The sequence below is a fragment of the Vicia villosa genome, linkage group LG4 (assembly GCF_029867415.1).
Source record: "Vicia villosa cultivar HV-30 ecotype Madison, WI linkage group LG4, Vvil1.0, whole genome shotgun sequence".
Classification (NCBI taxonomy): Eukaryota; Viridiplantae; Streptophyta; class Magnoliopsida; order Fabales; family Fabaceae; genus Vicia; species Vicia villosa.
The window spans coordinates 127,892,582-127,918,441 of record NC_081183.1 but is presented as its reverse complement, the minus strand read 5'-3'; the positions used below and the strand labels follow the sequence as shown (position 1 = coordinate 127,918,441).

The 25,860-nt window shown below is 32.0% G+C and overlaps 1 protein-coding gene and 1 long non-coding RNA gene across 2 annotated transcripts; both read left to right on the top strand.

The window, feature by feature from the left end:
• Positions 1–6,431: 6,431 nt before the first annotated feature.
• Positions 6,432–15,378, top strand: LOC131595180 (uncharacterized). The gene is made up of 3 exons (XR_009281737.1): positions 6,432–6,923; positions 8,940–13,080; positions 15,097–15,378. It is a non-coding gene; the product is annotated as an uncharacterized LOC131595180 (long non-coding RNA).
• Positions 15,379–17,934: 2,556 nt separating this feature from the next.
• On the top strand, positions 17,935–21,223 carry LOC131597848 (uncharacterized). The gene is made up of 7 exons (XM_058870511.1): positions 17,935–17,984; positions 18,492–18,671; positions 18,845–18,949; positions 19,048–19,132; positions 20,059–20,414; positions 20,535–21,126; positions 21,218–21,223. Exons 1-7 carry the CDS (start codon positions 17,935–17,937, stop codon positions 21,221–21,223), a joined length of 1,374 nt encoding a protein of 457 aa, XP_058726494.1.
• Positions 21,224–25,860: the final 4,637 nt, after the last annotated feature.

The window sequence follows — 25,860 nt, the reverse complement described above, 5'->3', positions numbered from 1 at the left end:
AATCTTTTTATTATTAAAATATTTAACATTTGTTTTGATTTTTGAGTTTAATTTTTATCTTTTTGAGTATAAAAAATGATCGAGCCCTTTCAAATCTTGAAAGATAAAGTATTCTGAAACCATAATAATATTGGATTATAATGTCTTTACTTACCTTGTGTTTAAGAGACTATAGAATGGAATGTCATAAATAAAGCTAAGCCATGGTATCATACTAAAAAGTCCATTGAAGGCCAAAGGCCAAAGTTATCGATCCATAAACTCTCTAACTCGTAAGCAACACGAGGAAAATTCAAATAGGGCGGGCTGAGGTCATGAGGCGGACACATGATCAAGCTCGTCCTATATTCTACTATATTATTCTCGTCTTACATTCTACTATATTATTTGTCAAGCCATAATTTAAATTTAACAAAATTCTCTTAGGCAATAATTGAAATGTTCAGAGTCATATGGGTTAACCACACGTGGACATTAAAGGAATGACTCTCCCTATTTGCTCCACTATTGAGTCAGGGTCAAGGGATGTGCAACCAAGCTTGTAGGTGTTAGAGCCGATCTCTCTATCGGACAAACATTTCTATAAATACATAGCCAGGGAGTTAAGTAAGGATTCATTCTTTTTTTACATATCATAACCTAAAGCTTTCTTACGCTCCATGACGCAAGCAGGATAGTCTTTATTGAACTCACAACAAGTGCAGTTCATGCCACTATAGGGTCTAGTAAAACTGACTTAGACCACAACCTCACTTGAAACTTTTGTCGGCATAACTACCATTCACAATGGTAAGACACGTCGCCAACAGTACCAATGACTACAAAGATGCCATAGCGGAGATGCATACCGATATGAAAGAGGTATGTCGCTAAAACGAAACCATGTAGAATGGTGTTCCGAACCTTTAACAACAAGAAATCATTCCTCCTCAAGTATGAATTATCATTTATCTCAATACCTTTCGTATTCAAATTTATCTCCATCACATAGTCATTTTGTCATGTCTCTTAATACATCAAATGAACCAGACAAGCAATGCAAGTTTTATGTGGATGTTTCGCCTCACATCAATACTACTAGAATAGTTTGCATATAGATATTCAAAATCAAGTTTTATGTTGATGACTCAGTGGAAAGATTCAAAACACGTTTGATTGCAAAAGGTTAAAATTAAATTGAAGGCTTGGATTACTTTGACACATACTCATTAGTGGCCAAACTAACCACAATAACATTAGTCGTTGCTCTTACTTTAATCAATAATTGGTCATACATCAATTGCAAATAAACAATGCATTCCTCTACGGTGAACTCCAAGAAGATGCATACATGGTCATGCTCTACCTGGTATTATTCCCTCCAAACCAAGTGCGTAAACTTCCCTTTAAGCGCTTAACCTTTGCTTATTGATTCCACCAAAGTTCTTCCATGTGAAGCACCCTGTCCATTATTTTTCCAAGTCCCATAGGTGAAGTTTGGTGTCATTCGTAGGAATTATTTGTTGAGATTGTTGAATTTGACTCAAAATGTCCAATCTCTTGGGTGTGTGGCCATAGTACTGATTACCCCCATTTATGCAACATTTCAAGAACAACCGTCAGGTTAGGTTTAATTTGTCCCTTGCCCTTAATCTAGAGACCTTCCACCTTATGTTGAATGTCTTTGTGCTCCTTCTAGATTTGTTTAAACTAGGGGTGTTCGCGGTGCGGTTTGGGCGGTTTTGACGAAAAAAATCATCCGAACCACAAGAGAAAAAATCGTGCGGTTTCGTTTGGTTCGGTTGGCTTTTAAAAAAAACCCGAACCAAACCAAACCAAACTAATGCGATTTGGTTCGGTTCGGTTTTTTACAAATATTTTATTGAACCATACATATACATATAGATGACAACATAACTTTGTATTTAGACATTCATACACTATCAAATAACAACAAAACTCGTCATATTTTGACAACAACTTTCTATTTAATATGTAAAAATTATATTAGACAAAAGTGAAATAATAAACATAAAATAATAGTATAAAACAATATAAAATTATTAGAATAAAAAAAAATAGAAGAGACAAGAGATTAGTGAAGGTGAAAAAGAAAAAACAAAAGAGTTGAGAGATTAGAGAAGAAGATGTGCGATAAAAACGAAACTAAAATAGGGAACATTTGCATAAAAATGAGAAGGTGAAAAAGAAAGAACATAAGAGAGTAGAGATTATAGAAAAAGAGGGAAGATGAATGTGGCAAAGAAGGCGTGATAATGCTATTAGAGATTTGAGAAGATCGGAGCTAAAATCATATGTGTAAGGATGAGAAAATTGTTCGTAATCATAAGACTAAGGTGTAATAGATTTAAGTTTGAGTTGGATGTGAGTTAAGTAAAATTTAGGTTGTAACATAATGCGGTTTGATTCGGTTTGGTTCGGTTTACAAAATACAAACTGCAAACCGAACCGAACCGTGCGGTTTTGTTAAAAGATGACCCAAACTAATCCGAACCAAATGCGGTTTTTTTCGGTTTCGGTTTGGTTTGGTTTGGTTTGCGGTTTTCTATTAGGTTGTTTTGGTTTTGAACACCCCTAGTTTAAACCTCTTCCAACCACCTTTGTCACGGTGTAATTTAAGGGGAGGGTAATTGTTGTTGTTTAAAAGCGAAGGGTAATGGTCATATTTATCCTTAATATATTAAAACACAATACTATCTACCATTTTAAGCGCCTAAATGCAATCAATTCCCGCCTAAACTTATTTACTTAATATTTGCTATCTCAACCACATTTATTAAAAAGAACAAGAACACGTTTGCTGTTCCAGTATTTCTTTTTTTCTCCCAGCCACTTATTCTCTTTCCAATTGGTTTCATTAGTAATTATTAATTATCTACTTAATATAAATGTAAAGAAGTCATGATGGCAACCCTAGCCACATGTCTTCTTGGTAATAATCCTCGCCACATGTCAATTAATAATAATTCTAAATAAAACCCTAATTATACAAACTCTATATATTCAAATAAATAATAATAATAATAATAATATAATACTAAACTAAACCATCATTAATAATAATAATAATAATATAATATCTAACTAATAAAAATATTAAAATAATAAGTAGATAATTGTCATTTGATAATAATTTTAAATACGAATCCTAATTATACAAACTCTATAATAATAAATAACAATATAATACTAAACTAAATCATCAATAATAATAATAATAATAATAATAATAATAATAATAATAATTAATATCTAACTAATAAAAATATTAAAATAATAATAATAATAATAATAATAATACCAATAATATAATATAATAACTAACTACCACAATTAATAATAATAAAAATAATAATAATAATAATAATAATAATAAAATAATATATTCAACTAACACTATTATAACTTATTATCCTAATTCTCATTTTTTTATACAAAAACAATTTTTAGTTATCAAATAATGATGATGATGATAATAATAATAATAATAATAATAATAATAATAATAATACAAATTGTTTTAATTAACACTATTATATTCAACTAAAATTATTATATCTTATAATCCTAATTCTCTTTTAATTATTATTTTTTAATTATCCTCTTTTAAGTATTCTGTTTAATATTAAGATTATATTTTTTTACATAAACATTGAATTACTTAATTTTTCTAAAATATTATTTCCACATCTTATTTCCACATATCATTTTAATTTAATTATATAAAATATAAATATATTAAATTATTATAATAAAACATTTAATTTAATTATAAAACATAAATTTATGAAATTATTATAATAATGTAGTTAAAAATTAATAACTAATCAATAATAGTAATAAGAATAATTTCTCCAAAATATAGGATATTAATTTCCACATATCATTTTAATTTAATTATAAAATATAAATATATTAAATTATTATAATAAAATAGTTAAAAATTAAAACTATTCAAAAATATAAATATAATTAATTCTTCAAAGTAAAGGATATTAATTTCCACAAATCATTTAATTTAATTATAAAATATAAACTTATTATGATTAATTTATGATTTGCTTGTAACATTTTTTAAAATGGCATTTTATAATGTTATATATTTTATGGTTTAATTTGTTTATTTTTGAAATTCAAAATAGATTCAAATAGATTCAATGATTATATTTTATTAATAACTATTTCTTTATACTTAGTATTTATTACAGATAAAATAAATCTTAAAAAATAATTACAATTTAATAAAATGTTATTTTATAGCAAAAATTTATTCAAAAATAAAAATAATAATAATAATATTTAATTCTTCAAAATAAATCATATTAGTTTCCACATATTGTTTTAATTTAATTATAAAATATAAATATATTAAATTATTATAATAAAGTAGTTAAAAATTTTAACTATTCAAAAGTATAAATATAATTATTTCTTCAAAGTAAAGGATATTATTACAAGTATTCAAAAAAATATATTATAATTAATATTATTTGTTTCCAAAATATTTTATGTTTAGATTTATGATTTTTTTTGTTACGTTTTTAAAGAAATAATTACACTTTAATAAATTTTTATTTTATAGAAAATATTTATTCTATAATAAAGGATATTAATTTCCATATTTTAATTTAATTATAAAATATCAATATATAAAATTATTATAATGAAGTAGTTAAAAATTATAACTATTCAAACATATAAAGATAATTATTTCTTCAAAGTAAAGGATATTAATTAAAACTATTAAAAAATATATACTATAACTAATATTATTTGTTTCCTAAATATTTTATGTTGAGATTTATGATTTTTTTGTTACGTTTTTAAATTAAATTTTACAATGTTATATATTTTATGGTTAAATTTTTTTATTTTTAAAATTAAAAATAGATTCAATGATTATATTTTATTAATAAATATTTTCTCTATACATAATTATTTACTACAAATTTAAAAAAGTCATAAAAAATAATTACACCTTATAGAAAATTATAATTCATAATAATTATTATTCTTATTGCTGTGACTAAACATTAAATAATTAACAATTATTATTATATTTCATAATGGTTATATTATATTATATTATACTAAAAATAATTATTAGAATATTTCGGTTACTATTATAATAATAATTACTCATATTGTAGTTACAAAACGTTATAGTTTTTAATGACTGTTTTTAATTACTAAAATTATGGTTACACTTTCTAATCAGATTTATTATCCTATTTATAGGTAAAATCACACACATATATATATATATATATATATATATATATATATATATATATATATATATATATATATATATATATATATATATATATATATATATATAATTTGTTGTATGGATTTTGTAGAGTTATTGTATACAATTTGATTTGATTGTAGGTCTTCATATTTGGCTTGCCTCCTAACATCTCATATATGATATGTATATACTTTTTAATTTTATATTAGTCTTCTTATATGCTACATATTTTTTGATTTTGTATTGTTACTAATTTGTATCAAGAAGTGTCCAGCTAATCTTTTACTTTTGCTCTCTAAAGTATTAGGGGGGTAACACCTCTAATGTTATTTGTGTTTAATTTTCTCTTTGAGCGGGTATCTATGAATGTTAATTATATTGATTTTCACTATAATTTATAATTTGTAAAATTTTACAAAAAGTTATTATTATTATTATTATTATTATTATTATTATTATTATTATTATTATTATTATTATTATTATTATTATTATTAATATTATTATTATATTATTGGTTGACGTGTTATTTGGAGCCGCCTCTCACGCCACACCTCTATATGTTTTTCTCTCATTCTTATCACTTTATTTTTAGTTAGTTTATCTCCCTTCACACATGCATATAAAATGAGATGATGAATTATATTAATTTTTCTTATTAACAACATTATTATTATTATTATTATTATTATGTTTTAAAAGAAAATATCAATCAATTTATTTACAATAATTAAATATCACACATCTGAATTAAAGGTCACATTCTTTTTATTTTATATTATTGATTTATTTAATAGTCATTCTTATCGTTTTGGTTTCCACAATGACAAAAAACTATTTTTAAAATTCCCTTTAACCTTTCTATTTCAATAAAATTAATGATCATATATTTTTATTATTATAACACCTTTTGAACACATAGCTATACATTAGTTGTTGATTTTGCAACAAATATAAAGAAAATTAAAAAATACATATCTTAATATGTATTTTACAAAATTAAGATTAAAAATGTAATACCCCGATTCTTTGACACTGGTAATTATCATTTAATTGGCTAATTGGTGATTAGAGTGCACATTTATTATTATTTCATATTAATCTAAGAATGGTTATAAGTGAGTTGGTAGAGTAGTTGGAAATAAAAGAGATTGGTTAAGACCAAATAAGAGTGGTTAGAAACTAACCAAATGGCATTATGGTGAATAAAGCTTGGTTGGAGGATAAAATGGAATTTAGTATTGCTTGCATGGACATAAGGGCTTGTTTGGCTTAGAATATCAGAATTGGAAAGAAGAGGAGAGAGCTTAGAAGCATGGGAGAGAAGAGGAAGACTCATGTTCATCATCTTTATCCTCCATTTTCGCACCTATGAGACAGCCTCCACCGAAAAGGTAATAACTCTTCACTCGTAACTCCGATTGAGCTGATTCTGGTCCCGTTGGAAAGCTTACAAATTTCTCTACAATTTGCATATATGGGTCGCCTCTTGCATGTTCTTTATCATGGAGAAAAACGCGTTTGAAGTAGAGGGTTTGATGCTGATTTTTAGGGAAGACATGCATGCGGGTTTGACCACATTGGAGGTAGAGTTTTGATCAAAGAAGAACCTTGAGAGCACCATTGCCATCCTTTTGACCTCTACAACTCAGAATCTTCATGGGATAAGGTGAGTTCTATAGTTAGGAATGTGGGTAGGATTTTGGGAACCTTACATGTCAAGGGTTTAGTTTGAGATAACTTGTTGCATGCTTGATCAATTCATATAAATGTGTTCTTATGATGCTTCCTTATGCTTTGGATGATTAATATAAGCCTTGGTTCATCATTGTATGTTAGGGCTTGTTTTGGGTTGAATTGGGGTGGAAAGTATGGATGTTAGAACCCAAATTCGTATTCTGCACTATCAGGTTCGCTACAGCGAACTCTGTGTTCGCTGCAGCGAATGTCTGCAGACTGCACTTTTGTGTTTCACTAAATTGACCATAACTTGAGTTCTACAACTCGAAACGGAGTGCCGTCAGAAGCGTTGGAAAGGTCTTTCAGTTCTCTATGTGATATTGCTTAGATAGCATGATTTTGAAGCAGAGATAAATTATGGCACATGATTAGGTGTTGCTTGGTTTTAGAATATGCACAATTAGCCTTGAGTTTATGTCAATGAGATGTTATCCTTGGGTTGAACTTAGACTAGGATGTTACCCTAACTATTAGGTTGTTTAATTTTATCCTAAATGAGTGTATGCATGTTTACTATGGCTTGTTATTCGATCATCGATGGCTGCATGTAGAAATTGGGGCTTGGGGACCCCAAATGCGTTTCTGCATTTTGCTGATTTTGCAGAGTTCGCTGCAGCGAACTTTCATTCGCTGTAGCGAATGGTTCGCTGTAGCGAATGGTGTAGCGAATCAACCTGGGAGTTGAATTGATTTATTCGCTGTAGCGAACTTTCCTTCGCTGTAGCGAATCGGGGCTTCGCTGGGAGTTCGCTGTAGCGAACTGACCTGGATTTGAAGAAGTTTAGCTTCTGTTTGAGTTCGCTGTAGCGAACAGAAGTTCGCTGTAGCGAACTAGTCTGATACAGAATTGATAATTTTCCCTATTGAGTGCAGTTTCGTTTCGAATTGGGAACCGAAAGCCTCTTGTTTTGGATTGATAATTATCATGGAATTGTATGAGTAAATACGTGTTTCTGTGATGATTAAATGCATGATTACACTATGGTTATGACGTTGATATGCATGTTGGATGAGTTATAAATCACATGTAATGTTATGTATAGTTATGCATTTGTTTCCCGTTTGTTCCGGTTGAACATTCGGATGTGATTGCCTGTGTGATGGCTTATACCGTGCTGTGTGATCTCGGTGATGTGTATATATGCTTGAATCGGAGTAGGCCTGGCTAATAGATGATAAATCGCTTAAGACCACGACTATTGCTGTGTGATCTTTAGTTCGTGCCTTGCTGTGTGGTCTGGGATACCTTGCTGTGTGATCTTGGTATGTCTTACGCACCTGAGCTACCATTGCGATGCGCTGAGAGGGTCTTCTATGGCGTTCCTCTAGCAGGTAAACATCTGCGTGCTTGGTATGGTGAGGTAGTGGTACCATATAGGATGCACTTCTCAGTAAACTCACCTCTAGTGATGTCATGTAGACCATATCACTAGGCTTTCGCCCGGTGAGCTCATGTAGTCTTGATGGCGTTTTGTACATTGTAGCGATCACACCTGCGTATAGTGATTGACGGGGCCGTGATGCCATGTAGGCAAATCACCGCTGTAACTCGTCGCGGATAAACCACATAGGATTATTCGTTTCACTTGCGGTGTGCATGTACAAGTCTCTCGACAATTAGGCATGAGAGGTAACTCATCGAGGGTGTGGATGCGTAGCCTATGTAGCAGGCAAGTAAACTTACTCCTGGATTCCTCGTACATGGGTACGGGTCTGCATATCTGTTTGTACTTGGCTTGTGCTTGTTGTTGTTCCCTCATTGGTTAGTTATGGGACTTCCAATGGTGGTGTTACCTTGTTTGTACTTGTACCCAGCCGTGAGGAAAACCCGGATTCTCGGTGAATCCATTTGATTGCATGAACATTGTAGAACTGAGCGAACCCATAAGATAGGGGAACTCACTGAGATTTAGTAATCTCACCCCAATTCTCTTAATATTTTCAGGAACAGGTTAGAAGTAAACTGATTGCTTGGAGGACTGCTTTGAAGACTATGGACAAGCAAATGGCAGGAAGACCTCGTCAGATGTTATCTTTCCGCTGTGTATTATTGAAGACAAGTTGATTATATACATTTATTAGGGAAACTTGAATTGTATATGATTTTTTTTCTTGTCTTTACCGCTTATGTATGTTTCTTGTACCATTTATAGCATCACTACATATTATTCTAGACATATATGTATGGGGTGTTACAGTTGGTATCAGAGCAGGTCGATCCTTGTCCCTGCCATGAGACATCAATAGCAATTCTTTTCTCCCTCACACGTATGTGTTGCTAGCCCGATTTTTACTATCGTAGTATTCATTCGTTGAGCCTGGCCAGCTCACTGACTGTATATGCGATAGATAAGATCGTGGTAAAGCCACTACGAGGATGTGTAAGATCTGAACGGCTCGAGCTGAAGTAGTAGAAGCCAGTTGAGTAGAAGGGATGTTGAGATTAGTTTCCTTAAGAGGAGTGTTGGTCGAGGAAATTAGGGACAACTCAACTGTCGTAGAAATGTTTGAAGCAATTGGAAGTTCCAAGATTCTAATTGGACGGGGTGAACCTTCTCTAGATCCTTGAAGTAGTGGAGGAATTTCATGAGACACCTGGGTAAGAATGGGGCAAGGTAATTCTGCGAGAGGTCCCAGCTTGTGGCAGTTAAGGGAATTTTGCTCGATCATGGTGTCAGTAGCATACGTGGAAGGAGAAACGGTTGAATGGAAGACTTAAGGGAGTTTGGACAGAGATATTAGATCTTTAGTCAATCTGGTTTGGGAAGTATTTCTATAGATAAGGAGCTACACTGCAACTCGTTCTGATGTACCCCAAGTAGTAGGTAGTTGATTGAACAAGTTGAAGTGGTGACCTCCAATTGGGCAAATTTCCTAGATGTCTGTTCTGGTGGAAGGAGCTACTACATCTTCATGCTCATTCTGAAATGCGTGAGTCCTAGAACTAAGCTAGGAGGCATCTGAATGAATGAAAATGCAGAGTGCAGTGATCCATGTTTCCTACTAGTTGTGATTCATCTAACCAGCGTGAAGCCGTAGAACTACGCTAGGTGTTGGGTACTTATGTGGATTGAACTAGTGGTTATCTGCAACGTCGGCGGCCTGATCTCATTTTTGTGATTGTCGTTGTAGCCATGGTATTTTGGTATGGTGGATGTTATCCTTGGGGATTCTCTCGTGTGTGTCCTGTGTAACTGAGTACACACCTGGTATATGAACTGAACCGAATTCTTATCAAGTCAGGTCTAGCTTGTTGCGTTTAGAGGAAGTTAACAGCGGACGTGCAACACTCTTAGGTTTGAGCATCCTAAGGAGTGTGACTGGAAGGTCTTGAGGAGCAATGACCCTAGTGGGACGCTTGTCCAGTTATTTTTGATCGTGGCGATAGGATACGAGTGGAGATCGTTATACGCTACTGGGTAAGTTACTTGAAAGCATGGCCTCGGAGTTGGACCACCATGTTAGTACTATTAGGTAGGTATGACGCCACAGTATCGTTGTCGTACACGAGATGTGTGAGTAATCTTTTCCAACGGAGGTGAGACAGGGCTGATCTGAAACTCGTGGTAGGATCCTGATTTGGTACTCATGAGACACGAACCCGAAATTCTCATAAGGTAGGTGGGATGAGGATCCATATGTCGCGCTCGATGATTGAGAATCATGCGAGTGGGTGACGATGAGATGGATTAGATTCTAATGTTACACTTATGAGAATACCTTGGGTGATCGTGGTCGCATGAGAATTTTAGGCTTCTACATTGTGGATGTTTCTTAATCTGTCAGATTGGCGAACCTTTGTGTGTGAGTGTCCGAGGCAAGAGATATGTGTGAACAGTATATCCTGGACAGCACAATGTGTGACTAATCTCTAACCTTGGTAAACACTGCCGGAGTGGATGAAGTGTATCTTGGATTAGCTCGATGTGGGATATACCTAGAGGAGTATGGGTAGATCCTCAGTAACATAGACAATGTCGAACTTGGAAAAGTAAAGGCACATCGGCTTTGGGAGTGTCGTGGAATGTCAAAGGGGGATGTCTGAGGCACGGAATATGATCTCTTGTTTTGTAACTAAACTTTTGTAGTTAGACATGTTGCATTGGGATAACGCAACCGAAGAAGTAAGCTTTGTGTCAGCTCCAGAGACGAAGAGGCATTAGACGACTACATGATTGAAGTGCGACCGAGAGAGGATTATTACATCAGTCAAGTCAGGTGAGTTATTAGAAGTATTGTCACACCAACGGTATGAAGTCATATGGTTAGGAAGAGATATCGCAACAGTTGTAGGGTGTGGTTGTCAGTAAGATCAGGCAAACTCGTACTCGGAGAAAGCATTTGGCTTTGGGAGTTCTTAAACCGAAGTATGTGGACCAAGTTGTGTTCAAGTAGACCTAATCCAGAATAATGGAAAAGTTAGTGTCTTAATTTTGGGAATTATTCAACCTCGAGGAGTAGTGGATGATGAGTGTGTTTAAGGTTTTGGCACGTGTTGTATTTGGACGAATGTTGAGAAGGAATTGTTGCTAATAAAGGACTAAGTGTGGTGTAGTAATGGAACTAAGTGAACCATGAACGAAGTGTAATTCAGAGGATTCCAATGAGCGTGTGACCGATAGAGATCAGAGTAGCGCAACGGATAGGCAGAATCAGATAAGTATGTAGTGGGTATGGACAAACTACTTGTAGGATTTTGTGTTGAAATATAGATATCTTCCTAAGAGAACTCACTAGAGAAATGCTTTGTTTGTTTCTATCTCTCCGTGATCCACCATAATCTTAAGAAGTAATGTTGATGGACCGGCTTAGAGGAGGCTTCATGATTATGGTGTGATCGGATGTTTCCTTGGACGATGGTCGTTGTTAACTGTGAGAGTTCATTCCTTTGTCTGGAGGACTTTGTGTGAATTTATTGGATACCAAGGCTATCGTGGCAGAATTTTACATCTACAAGTAGTAGTGGCAAATATTTTGTCTAAGGGAGAAACAAGGATTGAAGTAAGAGTTTTGCTGTACGAAGACGTTAGGCTTCGAAATCAAGACCAAGGGCAAGAGTAGGAAATCAGTGGAAGATGTTAAGCAAGGTTGAACTTGGTAAATATTGAGGACAAGGAAAATCCAACCAGATGAATTACCAAGAATTTTGAAGCTACGCAGACTCAGTACAAAGAAGTAAAGTTGTGAACCTTGGAAGGGTCATTCCAAAGTATGTTGTTGTGGAGCATCATAAGGTATGTGTTGTGTGTGGACTAGTGTCCCAATTAAGAATATTTGGACACAGGTGTATATATATGAGTTACATTTCTTGGATGGAACGACTTTCAATGGATGTGGTGAGGTCTATCCAAAGGAGAAGATGTGAAGGTGTTTGTTGACATGGTGATCGGAAGGAATTCGAGGGCGAATTCTATTTAAGGGGGGGAGAATGTAATACCCCGATTCTTTGACACTGGTAATTATCATTTAATTGGCTAATTGGTGATTAGAGTGCACATTTAGTATTTTTTCATATTAATCTAAGAATGGTTATAAGTGAGTTGGTAGAGTAGTTGGAAATAAAAGAGATTGGTTAAGACCAAATAAGAGTGGTTAGAAACTAACCAAATGGCATTATGGTGAATAAAGCTTGGTTGGAGGATAAAATGGAATTTAGTATTGCTTGCATGGACATAAGGGCTTGTTTGGCTTAGAATATCAGAATTGGAAAGAAGAGGAGAGAGCTTAGAAGCATGGGAGAGAAGAGGAAGACTCATGTTCATCATCTTTATCCTCCATTTTCGCACCTATGAGACAGCCTCCACCGAAAAGGTAATAACTCTTCACTCGTAACTCCGATTGAGCTGATTCTGGTCCCGTTGGAAAGCTTACAAATTTCTCTACAATTTGCATATATGGGTCGCCTCTTGCATGTTCTTTATCATGGAGAAAAACGCGTTTGAAGTAGAGGGTTTGATGCTGATTTTTAGGGAAGACATGCATGCGGGTTTGACCACATTGGAGGTAGAGTTTTGATCAAAGAAGAACCTTGAGAGCACCATTGCCATCCTTTTGACCTCTACAACTCAGAATCTTCATGGGATAAGGTGAGTTCCATAGTTAGGAATGTGGGTAGGATTTTGGGAACCTTACATGTCAAGGGTTTAGTTTGAGATAACTTGTTGCATGCTTGATCAATTCATATAAATGTGTTCTTATGATGCTTCCTTATGCTTTGGATGATTAATATAAGCCTTGGTTCATCATTGTATGTTAGGGCTTGTTTTGGGTTGAATTGGGGTGGAAAGTATGGATGTTAGAACCCAAATTCGTATTCTGCACTGTCAGGTTCGCTACAGCGAACTCTGTGTTCGCTGCAGCGAATGTCTGCAGACTGCACTTTTGTGTTTCACTAAATTGACCATAACTTGAGTTCTACAACTCGAAACGGAGTGCCGTCAGAAGCGTTGGAAAGGTCTTTCAGTTCTCTATGTGATATTGCTTAGATAGCATGATTTTGAAGCAGAGATAAATTATGGCACATGATTAGGTGTTGCTTGGTTTTAGAATATGCACAATTAGCCTTGAGTTTATGTCAATGAGATGTTATCCTTGGGTTGAACTTAGACTAGGATGTTACCCTAACTATTAGGTTGTTTAATTTTATCCTAAATGAGTGTATGCATGTTTACTATGGCTTGTTATTCGATCATCGATGGCTGCATGTAGAAATTGGGGCTTGGGGACCCCAAATGCGTTTCTGCATTTTGCTGATTTTGCAGAGTTCGCTGCAGCGAACTTTCATTCGCTGTAGCGAATGGTTCGCTGTAGCGAATGGTGTAGCGAATCAACCTGGGAGTTGAATTGATTTATTCGCTGTAGCGAACTTTCCTTCGCTGTAGCGAATCGGGGCTTCGCTGGGAGTTCGCTGTAGCGAACTGACCTGGATTTGAAGAAGTTTAGCTTCTGTTTGAGTTCGCTGTAGCGAACAGAAGTTCGCTGTAGCGAACTAGTCTGATACAGAATTGATAATTTTCCCTATTGAGTGCAGTTTCGTTTCGAATTGGGAACCGAAAGCCTCTTGTTTTGGATTGATAATTATCATGGAATTGTATGAGTAAATACGTGTTTCTGTGATGATTAAATGCATGATTACACTATGGTTATGACGTTGATATGCATGTTGGATGAGTTATAAATCACATGTAATGTTATGTATAGTTATGCATTTGTTTCCCGTTTGTTCCGGTTGAACATTCGGATGTGATTGCTTGTGTGATGGCTTATACCGTGCTGTGTGATCTCGGTGATGTGTATATATGCTTGAATCGGAGTAGGCCTGGCTAATAGATGGTAAATCGCTTAAGACCACGACTATTGCTGTGTGATCTTTAGTTCGTGCCTTGCTGTGTGGTCTGGGATACCTTGCTGTGTGATCTTGGTATGTCTTACGCACCTGAGCTACCATTGCGATGCGCTGAGAGGGTCTTCTATGGCGTTCCTCTAGCAGGTAAACATCTGCGTGCTTGGTATGGTGAGGTAGTGGTACCATATAGGATGCACTTCTCAGTAAACTCACCTCTAGTGATGTCATGTAGACCATATCACTAGGCTTTCGCCCGGTGAGCTCATGTAGTCTTGATGGCGTTTTGTACATTGTAGCGATCACACCTGCGTATAGTGATTGACGGGGCCGTGATGCCATGTAGGCAAATCACCGCTGTAACTCGTCGCGGATAAACCACATAGGATTATTCGTTTCACTTGCGGTGTGCATGTACAAGTCTCTCGACAATTAGGCATGAGAGGTAACTCATCGAGGGTGTGGATGCGTAGCCTATGTAGCAGGCAAGTAAACTTACTCCTGGATTCCTCGTACATGGGTACGGGTCTGCATATCTGTTTGTACTTGGCTTGTGCTTGTTGTTGTTCCCTCATTGGTTAGTTATGGGACTTCCAATGGTGGTGTTACCTTGTTTGTACTTGTACCCAGCCGTGAGGAAAACCCGGATTCTCGGTGAATCCATTTGATTGCATGAACATTGTAGAACTGAGCGAACCCATAAGATAGGGGAACTCACTGAGATTTAGTAATCTCACCCCAATTCTCTTAATATTTTCAGGAACAGGTTAGAAGTAAACTGATTGCTTGGAGGACTGCTTTGAAGACTATGGACAAGCAAATGGCAGGAAGACCTCGTCAGATGTTATCTTTCCGCTGTGTATTATTGAAGACAAGTTGATTATATACATTTATTAGGGAAACTTGAATTGTATATGATTTTTTTTTCTTGTCTTTACCGCTTATGTATGTTTCTTGTACCATTTATAGCATCACTACATATTATTCTAGACATATATGTATGGGGTGTTACAAAAAAATAAGCGAATTTTTTTTATTTTATTTTGGATTAAATTATTGGAACAATGTTTAGAAACAAATTGAATAATACAAAAATTAAACATTACCATAAAAAAAAAATTATTTGCAAGAAAATTAAATATACGTATGATATTTTTTATGCCGTATGTAAAAAATAAAAGGACTTACAAATAAATGGTTTAAAATATGTTTATGATAGTTTTTTTCTTTTCTTTTATCATTATTTTCTTTTTTGGGTATGGTAATTTTTTACCATTAATAAATCGAAGGTTGGCGACTATTAGCCGAATTACTGGAAATTTAAGGTCAATTCTAATTATTATTTTATTATTATATGAAGGTTTGATCTTATATGATAACGTTAGTATGATTATTTTTTTTAACTATCTAAAAATTATTCCATTTTAATTTATTTGGACTCGACATTGATAATTTTAGGTATTTGTTAGGTTCCTTAAATTATACAAGTATACATTAATACATTAATATACATTTATATGTATTATGAATTTCATGATTAATTAAAAATAATATCCACAAATGATAAAATTATTCACGTAAATATGATATACCTTTCAAATTTAAAGAATATAACTAAAATAATAAAATAAAATTATAATATAAAGTAATAAAGATATTTATATTGTAAAATATTTTTTATATTAGATATAATTTTAAAATACATTCAATTATAAGATTATATGTAATTATATTTGCAAAAGTATATTTTTTAAAATAATATTTGAGGCAATGATTATAATCAAACCCATGCAACGCGCGGGTTTTTATATAATCTATAATATAAGAAAATTGGATGTTGTGCCAAATACCAAAATGCCCCTTTTGCTCTTCTATTGTGCCACATGGATGGTTTCTCTTTCTTTCTTACATTTTCTTCTTTGTTTCTAATTCACAAATAAATATATTTAATAAAATAAATTTTTGTCCCAATCAAATCAATCTTCACATTGTCAATGCATATATCAATTTTTACTATACATTGTCAACTCATTCATCTATACATGTATAATATATTATTAAAATATTTTATTTTAATTTTCTCTTTTTTTCATAAATTTCAAATTCAAATAATATTCCTCTACTCCTAATGAATTAACATATGTTCCTATCTTTTATTCTTATTTTCAAATATTATTTTCTTTTTTATATTAATAAGATTTCTCTTTAATTTTTCTCATACTTTTTTCATTCATAATATTTTTTAGCTTCTATTTTTTATTACATTTTGTTAGCTTCTATTATTCAAATATTTTATAACAAAACTATATTTTGTATTAAAAAATCTTATTGATCTAAGTGTTTTTACGGGTACCTGACATTTTTTTATACATTCAATTTTTTTACGGATATCGGAAATTTTTCTATACATTCAACTATTATTGTTTCATTAGTACCAGACATTTTTTCAATATATCTTCCTCCGCTCCTAATGAATTAATATATCTTCCTATCTTTTATTCTTATTTTCAAATATTATTTTCTTTCTTATATTAATAAGATTTCTTTTTAATTTTTTTAGCTTTTATTTTTTTATTACATTTTTTTAGCTTCTATTATTCACATATTTTATATTAAAAAATCTTATTGATCTAAATGTTTTTACGGGTACCAGACATTTTTTTTATACATTTAGTTTTTTTTACGGGTACCAGACATTTTTCTATACGTTCAATTATTATTTTTTCACGGGTACCAGACATTTTTCTATATATTCAATTATTATTTTTTTACGGGTACCAGACATTTTTCTATATATATTCAATTATTATTTTTTAACGGGTACCAGACATTTTTCTATTAAAAAATATATATCTAAAATAAATGCGCGTCCCGTACCAGAACCTGTGCGAACGCACGGGTTTGTTACTAGTAATTATAAATTATAATAAATTATGAACCATTCTCAAGGAGCCATTCTATATTCTCCTTTTTATCTCAACTACTTACACTCCCATTTTATATTTAAAAAAAAAATTCAATATTAAAAAATACTATATATTTAATGTAAGTAACAATTTAAAATTTTGATATTCTTAAAAATGTTGTATTAAAAATATGAAAATTTTAAAACGTTATTTTATCAAAAACTATCTAAATTTTGTCAATATTATAAAATAAATATTGACAAAATTTTATCAATAATATATATTATTAATCAATTTAATACAAATCAATCAATCATTTATTTATTTTTCTTCTCAATAAATACAATTTAATTATATATTATTAAATTATTTATTTATTGACATATGAACTTAATAATTTATTTACTAATCAATCAATCATTTATTTATTTTTCTACTCAATAAATACAATTTAATTAGGAATTATTATAATATTGTGATTTTTTTTACTAATACGTGTAACATTTGTTTGGAATGTACAATCCAATAAGTTGTTATGTATTCCCTTTTTAATCTCAACCATATTATTTCTTTTTAATTAATTCTTAGTAAAAACATAAGATTTCTGCACTTATTGCTCAAACGATTCATTGAACGAAAAACCCTATGTTTGGATAGAGTAAAATGAACGGAGCGGAATGAAGTGGAGCAGAATGGAGTGGAACGGAGAGGAATGGACTAAAGATGACATTCCATTGTTTGGGTATTTGATGACGGAGTAGAGAAATTTTGTTATTCTGCCCAAATCGGAGGGTATAAAAAAAGATGGAAAGTGATAGAATGGAATGGAATGCATTCCATCCGGTTCCGCTCCATTCCATCCGTTTTTAATCAACCCAAACAATGGAACATAAAGTTTGCCTACTTCACCTTCTCCCCCATTCTTTGAATCTAACCCTTCACTTCTTCTCCATTTTTAATTTTAATTTTGCAGTTTTCAACTTCCAATGCAAATTCCAAAAACTCTATCAATTATCTGCACTTATTGTACCTATTCACATTGCTCTATCATGATTTTAGTACAAATAGATCCAACCTCCATATTTTTTCTATATTCTCCAAATTCTGAACAGAAAGACTACATCAAGGTTCTTCAAACTTTAGGTAATGAAAATGTCCATTGGGAGTTCTTAACCCACATATATTTTCACGTTTTAACTTCCTCTATATCAATTAATTGTCTAAATTTTTTCTTTTTCACTTTATGCAGAATGGCACTAAGTATCAGTATGATTTCCCACATCGTCCCTCCAAAACTGAATTGGCAGATTAAATTTCGTGTACTAAGGTTGTGGAAAGTCCATTCTTGGAATGACCACAATACTATTACCAGTTTAGAAATGATTTTGCTTGATGACAAAGTGAGTGTTACAATTGTTGTTTATTATCCGTAATCTGTTATTTAACTTTTTTGTTAGTTTATCAAATTATTACATTTTTACCTCTTCCTGTGTTATTACATTTGTCTGGCCTTGACCAATCCCGTGTCATAGGTCAGTCATACTTCAAAATTATATTTTGCAATTATATTTTTAAACTTAACTCAATTCTATTTAATCATAGTTTGTCAGATGTGATTGGTCACGTGATTAAAAAGTTTGACATGAAGGAAACAATGCGAAGTGGAATTAGAGTTAAACTGTTGGATATTATGTTGGAAGATTTGGAGTAAAATTTTGAATTATCAACTAATTATTATGTTTAAAGTATAGAATAACAACTATATATTTATTGACTAATTTTTTTTATTCATATCATCAATACAGAGGAAATAATGTTGATTGTACTTTGTGGGCTGAACATGCTAAACAAATGAACCATTATTTAACTGATAATGGTTATGATAAGTCGGTAATAGTCATTTTATAGTTGTGTAAGCCTACAATTTTCCAATGTAAGTAACGCATATTTAAATAGATTGTATTTTTTAATAGCTATACTATCTATACATCATACTAACAGTTTAATTTCTATTTATATTTTTTCCAGCAATTCATGGCATTTCAAATGCCTTTCATAGTACAAAAATCTTTATTAACAGCAATCTAAGGGAATCTCTTGAATACAAAGAGAAGTCATTTCTATAATTTGCCTACAATATCTTTTTACGTTTTTATTTTATTGATTTTTTGTTTCAATATATGTTTGAAATTATATTTTTGTTAATTTTATTGTCAGGTTGGAAAATGGAAATAATTCACTGAACCAAGTGATTAGTTATGTATCTGGCCAAAGCAACAATGCTTCAATGGATGATTTTCTTAAACATCCAAAAATGAATATGATTTTCTAGAAGTTACGTTGTTTTAGAACATGATTTTCTAGACCTTGATGTTTTAGAGCCCCACATCGACCAACTTTCTTAGCCATAGGATGCCATTCATTATAAATACACATTGATATGTGGTTACTCTCACTCACAGAGATGATAAAGAGTGTGGATCGTATCTCAATATAAAGTTTTTCCGCCTAAATAATATAGTAATAAGTTAAAGATTTTTATTATTTGTAAAACATGGTTCTGCCTCTTAGAAGGAAAACTGCCGTTCCCAGTTTTGTCAGATAAAAATCCGGTTTTCTGATTTTAATACCGATTATTTAGCATTGCGGTTTGATATATGCAACTGAGCCGTATTATTGTATCTTGCTTGAAATTTATTTTCCAAGATTTCTAATTCCAATGCATATTATATATTCTTATCTTATAGTCACATATCAATATGTATATGATATGATATTAAATGACTTTGCTTTTTCGAAGGATTTTTTATCTCCAGGATGAAATTGTAACTTTCAAACTTCTCAACAAATTCTATGATGTGCTTTTATTAATGATGGAATTGTTACCTTTTGAGCTTCTCAACAAATTAATGAAGGTAACAAGAGAAGATATTGTGCATGCCAGCATTAATTCATCTTATCTATGGGATTTTTGTCAAGTAATGACATTAACCAAGAACATGAGGCTTCAAACTGGATCGTCCGGATCCGATGTAACACAAATGAAGCAATTTTCAGATTGGTTTATGAATATTGGAGAAGGAAAAATTGGTGAGGATAATGATGGAGACTTGAACATTGAAATTCCAGATGATATGATAGTAAAAAATTCAGGAGACCCCATTGCTTCTATAGTTGCTGATACTTATTCATCTTTCTCTTAGAATTTTCAAGACCCATCATATTTTTAAGATAGGGCTATTTTGACACCAAAAAATGAAGTTGTTGAACTCATAAATGATTACATGTTATCTTTGATTCCTGGTGAAGTTAAAACATATTTGAGTTTTGATACACCATGTGAAAAAAGTGAAACTCTTGATGGTCCATATAATATTCTTACTCATGAATTATTGCATACCATCAAAGTTTCAGGCCTAATAAATCATGAATTGAAATTAAAGGTTGGTGTGCCTATTATGTTGCTCAGAAATATTGACCAATCATCAGGATTATGTAATGGCACACGTTTCATTATTACTCAATTGGGAAATTTTGTGCTTGAGGCGAAGGTCATTTCTGGAAATAATATTGGCCAAAAAGTTTTTATTCTAAGGCTGTCATTGACTCCTTCTGACATGAGAATTCCATTCAAATTTCAGCGCAGACAATTTCCTATATCTGTTTCTTTTGCAATGACAATAAATAAGAGTCAAGGTCAATCTCTTAAACATGTTGGGATCTACCTTCCACAATCTGTTTTTATCCATGGTCAGTTATATGTTGCAGTTTCTAGAGTTACTTCACGAGCTGGTTTAAAACTTCTTATTACTGACGACGATGGCAATGCCACTAATAAGACTTCAAACGTTGTTTATAAGGAGGTCTTCCAAAATATGAATAACGTATGTTACCTATTCTATGCTACATTATTATAAAATTTGATTTCTTTTTATATTTAACAAATTACTTTATAGAGTTAATTTTCCTTCGCAGGTTTAGTCCATTGATTGATTATGCTATCGAATGATTTTCGGATGGTTAGAAAATTTTTACTTCAATACTTTTATATCTCAATATATAAATATATAAATAAATATATGATTTCATAAATATCCTGACATATGAAATACTTAGTTTTTAGAATTTTTTATACAGTATTTTGGCTCGCTGTTGGATTTATTCTTACGCAAACGCCAACTACTGTTTATTACTTCACACACGCTATTTATTTGATATTTATTTACAGATAAATAGTACTGACACAATTGGTACAGAGTTAAATCTTTTGCAGACGCAGAGTCCGGGATTCAGACTGTACTGGTAACAAGTAAATTATTACTAATTTTTTTGTTTCTCACTAACTTTTGTACTATATTCCATTATTTTCAAAATCTCTTTTTCAAAAATCAAATCTTAACTTTATTCTACACATCTCTCTTTTTCCAACACTATCATACACTTTCTTTCAAATCTTACTTCCACTCAAATTTTCCTTTTGTACGGAATCACTTCATTCCCCAACGTCTCTATCCCTCTTTTCATTCTATAAATACCTCTCATCTTTTCCATAAAATCTCACATCAAATTCTAACTCATCTCTCAAATTTCTACTTCATATTCATTCTCTCTTCCTCCCCGACAAAATGGCGAAGCGGATGGAAACGTGTTTTCTTATGGTCATCACCATTGCTACGGTGATCATGTCCTTCTTCTGTCTGCATAGTCTTGAAAAATATGGACCTGCGATGGTTACACTCCTGATCATCTATTTTCTGTTGGTCATAGCATGGGTTATTAATCGTCATTCTTAAAGTTTTCCGTATCTCTTATTTTCTTAAATGTACCGTTTACTCGTCGTACCGTTCATTATAGTATGTAATGTTTGTACTGTCAGTATTAAATGTTGTACTATTTGTCATACTGTTGCTTAATTATTCAGATAATATTTTGTGTGTTTTCTGCCAGTTAAATATTTATATTTCTGTGCATTAAATGATTTTTAGGGTTATCGGTAAAATTGCTCGCGTACAGTAAATATTAGTTATTTATTATGTCTGTGTTTTTAACAAGTCATGTAAATAAACTTTCATCTTTCACATAAAACAAAAACAACAAAAAGAAAATTAACTTCGACTGTTGATTTTTCACTCTAACTGCTACATTAATACCTGAACAGTCAGTTGACAATCAAACCACTGACAGTGCAATTCTCCGTGTTTTGTGCCATCAATCAAATCAAACTTTTTCATTTCAAAATTCCAAGATTTTTGTTCTAGAAGTCTTCTGAATATCACATGATTAGCAGAGACTCAGCACTGCACAAAAATCAGGTACGCTTAACTGTGTCCTACACAAACAGTCCCTAATTAGGGTTATTGTTTTTTCAGGAGAAACAAGTTTTTGAGACCTCAAATGGATTTCATGGACCTCCATATATCTCAAAGTACCACCATACAAATTTTCAAACTTCAATTCACTCAGACGCACACTCAGCAGCTCAAACAGTCAACAAACGACCCGTTTGACCAAAAAAGTCAACAGACAGTCAAAAATGAAATTTTTTGTCAAAATCCATATTTTGTCAAAGGATTCATCATTTGGTCATTGGATGATCATAATTCATCAAGGAAAGATCAAAAATCAACAAAACCCTAAGATTCAAAATTAGGGTTTTCTCCTAAAAAGTCAACTGAACTTTGACTGGTCATAACTCTCTCATCCTTCATCCAAAAAATTCAAACCAAAGCTTATTTTGAAGGAAATTCAATTATCTTTCAAATGCAATTGGTCCCATGGCCACTTGATTCACCATTTGAAAAATATGAATCAAGACATTACAGGTCATTTTCAAAGTCAACAAAAAGACACTTTTTTCAAAAGGACACACAAGGAGCATCAAAAATCATTTTGACATGAGACCAAAGACATTGGTTAGAGGACTCTTTTAGGTTTCCAAAAAGTGCAAGATCTCCTTCATATGACAAAAATTGAGGGATTTACACCTTGTTGAAGTTGGCTAAATTTTGGGAAAATGCATAAAACCAACATTGATCAAAAATGTATTTTTTCCAAATGGGACCAAGTTTTCATAGTTCAAACATGTTTACCATGATACAATGGGCCTCCCACGACCAAGACAAAGAACACATCATTTTTATTCATTTTTGGTTTAATTTTATCCCATTTAAAATTAAATTGAAAATGGAAAATGGAAGGATAATGGATGGCTTAATTTCTAAGCATGACTCATCAAGGGAATCAATCAAACTCTGCCCCAAGCCAAGTACAGCAGAAGGAGAGTGGAAAGTCAAGCCATGGTAGCTTAAATGCAAAGCCACATGTGTTGAAAAAGTCAAGAATTCAACAAAAGCACTTAATGCTTTCTAGCTTAGTTCTTAAGCACTTCAATGCTTATATGAGAGCTATAACACATCAGTAATCAAAGAGAGACAAGTTCAGAACCTAAGCATAGCTTGTAACATACTTGTATCAACTTGTTTTTTTCCAAGGAAATTTAAAATTCGAATTTTACATTCTAGCTTGTTTCAATTCAAACCAAACACTTAAACACAATCCTCAAGTATCATTGAACATAACCAGATCAGTTGCAAGCCTTGGAACATCCAGATACGACCACAAGACCTCACGGTTTGCTCAAAATAAAACTCACCAAAATCTCATAATACATGCATATTTAACAAGATGTAGACTCATATTTAAGTTTAGTTTGAGGTCCTAATCATTTCTGGAAACTTAATTGAAGTTTGAACACCTATACGAGGAACCACCATTTTAGGGTTCTTACTTTCAAATTTAGGGATTTACAATTCATGCAAAATTACAAGCTCTAAATAGTACCATTAAACTCGCGTGAACAAGACGAACTAAATGATGGCATCGCGCCAAATTTATATTGTTGTTTGCTTGTATTCGCTATTTCCAACAGGTGTAAAAGGTTAGAGTTTTTACACCACCTGCAAATGAAAGGTGTAAAAGCCCCATCTTGAGGAAGAAGATGATGCGTGGCGTCCTCTGATTGGCTGGAGGGCGCGCGCGTGTTTTTAAACTAACCTTGGATTCAGTGTTTTGCAGGTACGTCACGTGGTATGGTCCCTCATGCTGGTGACCATCAGATCCGTCCACTCATCAATCTAACACATCAGAATGAATCCCCATACCATGGACTTTATTTAATTACCACATCTGATTATCATCTTTATATTTTCTATTTTATTTTAATTTCTTCATAAAATTAATTAAAAATAGTTTTAAATATCCAAAAAATACACAAAAATATTTTTAGGCTTCTAAAATAATATTTTATTTTCTGATATAAAAATATTTTATTTTTCTTCATTATTTAAATATTTTGTATAATTAATTAGATAATATGCATATATTTACCTTTTAATTATTTTAACCAATCAAAAAAAATCATAAAAAATTTGTTCTTTATATTAAATATTGTTTATATATTATAAACTAATTTTGTACATATTTAGGATAATTTTATCTTTAATTTTAATTATTTGTATAATTATTTGTATAATTATGTATTAATTAACTTAATGATTTCAAAATCAATTCCAAAAATTCCAAAAAAATTAGTTTTGTTTTAAAATTAATTAAACAAGCATTTTGAACATATTTTAAACTTAATTTTTAGGTTTAAATTTTATTTCCATCTTTTCCTCATTTTAATTAAATTAATCATGCATTAATTCTAATTAAAATCAATCATCAAAAAAATCCAAAAATACTTCTTTTATTTTCTTGCAATTTAAATTCCTAGATAAATGTATAGGTTGTCAAATTCATGTAAATAGCGTAGTTTACATTTCCCGCACAATCGATGTAATAGCGTAGATTTACTTTCCGCATTTTACATTTCCGCATTTTAAATTCCAGCACATATAAACTACGTGTATGTCAAAGATAAAATTGAACCGTTAGATCACTAAACTTCAAAAATAAAATATCTGAATCTAAACACAGTCACACTTGCACCTCTTAAGGTAATCCCTTTTCTCATTCTTTTCAAAATCAATCAAAATCAAATTCTACTGTTTCGAGTACAAAATCGAACTTTTGTTTATATCCGGTGAAAGGATAGATTTTTAAAGGAAATAGGATAAAGACCTTATAACTCAGGGTAGACCTCCTAATTTGCTTGCTCAAATCAAAACAAACAAATCTCTCATATATCATTGTTTTTCAAAACAAAACTTTCAAAAAAGACAATACTTTGTATATATCCAAACAAGGATCATTACAAAGTTAACGTTCTTTTTTTCAAAACATATTTTGAAAGATAAAAACACTTTGTATACATCCGCACAAGGATCATTACAAAGTCAATTTACAAAGGTATTTGAAACCACATACGAGCATTTCAAGGCAATAGAAAAGTAATTGAAAACAAGTGAGCTAAGCAAATTAAAGAGCCCATGGATAACCATGGATACAAAGGGTGCTAACACCTTCCCTTTGTATAACCTACCCCCTTACCCAGAATTTCTTAAAGGTCTTTTTTCTGTTTCTTTTATAAACCTTTCCTTAATTGGATAAAATAAAAGGTCGGTGGCGACTCTCTGATTTTCAAAAATACAAAAGCAGAAACAAAAAAGAGTCAGTTC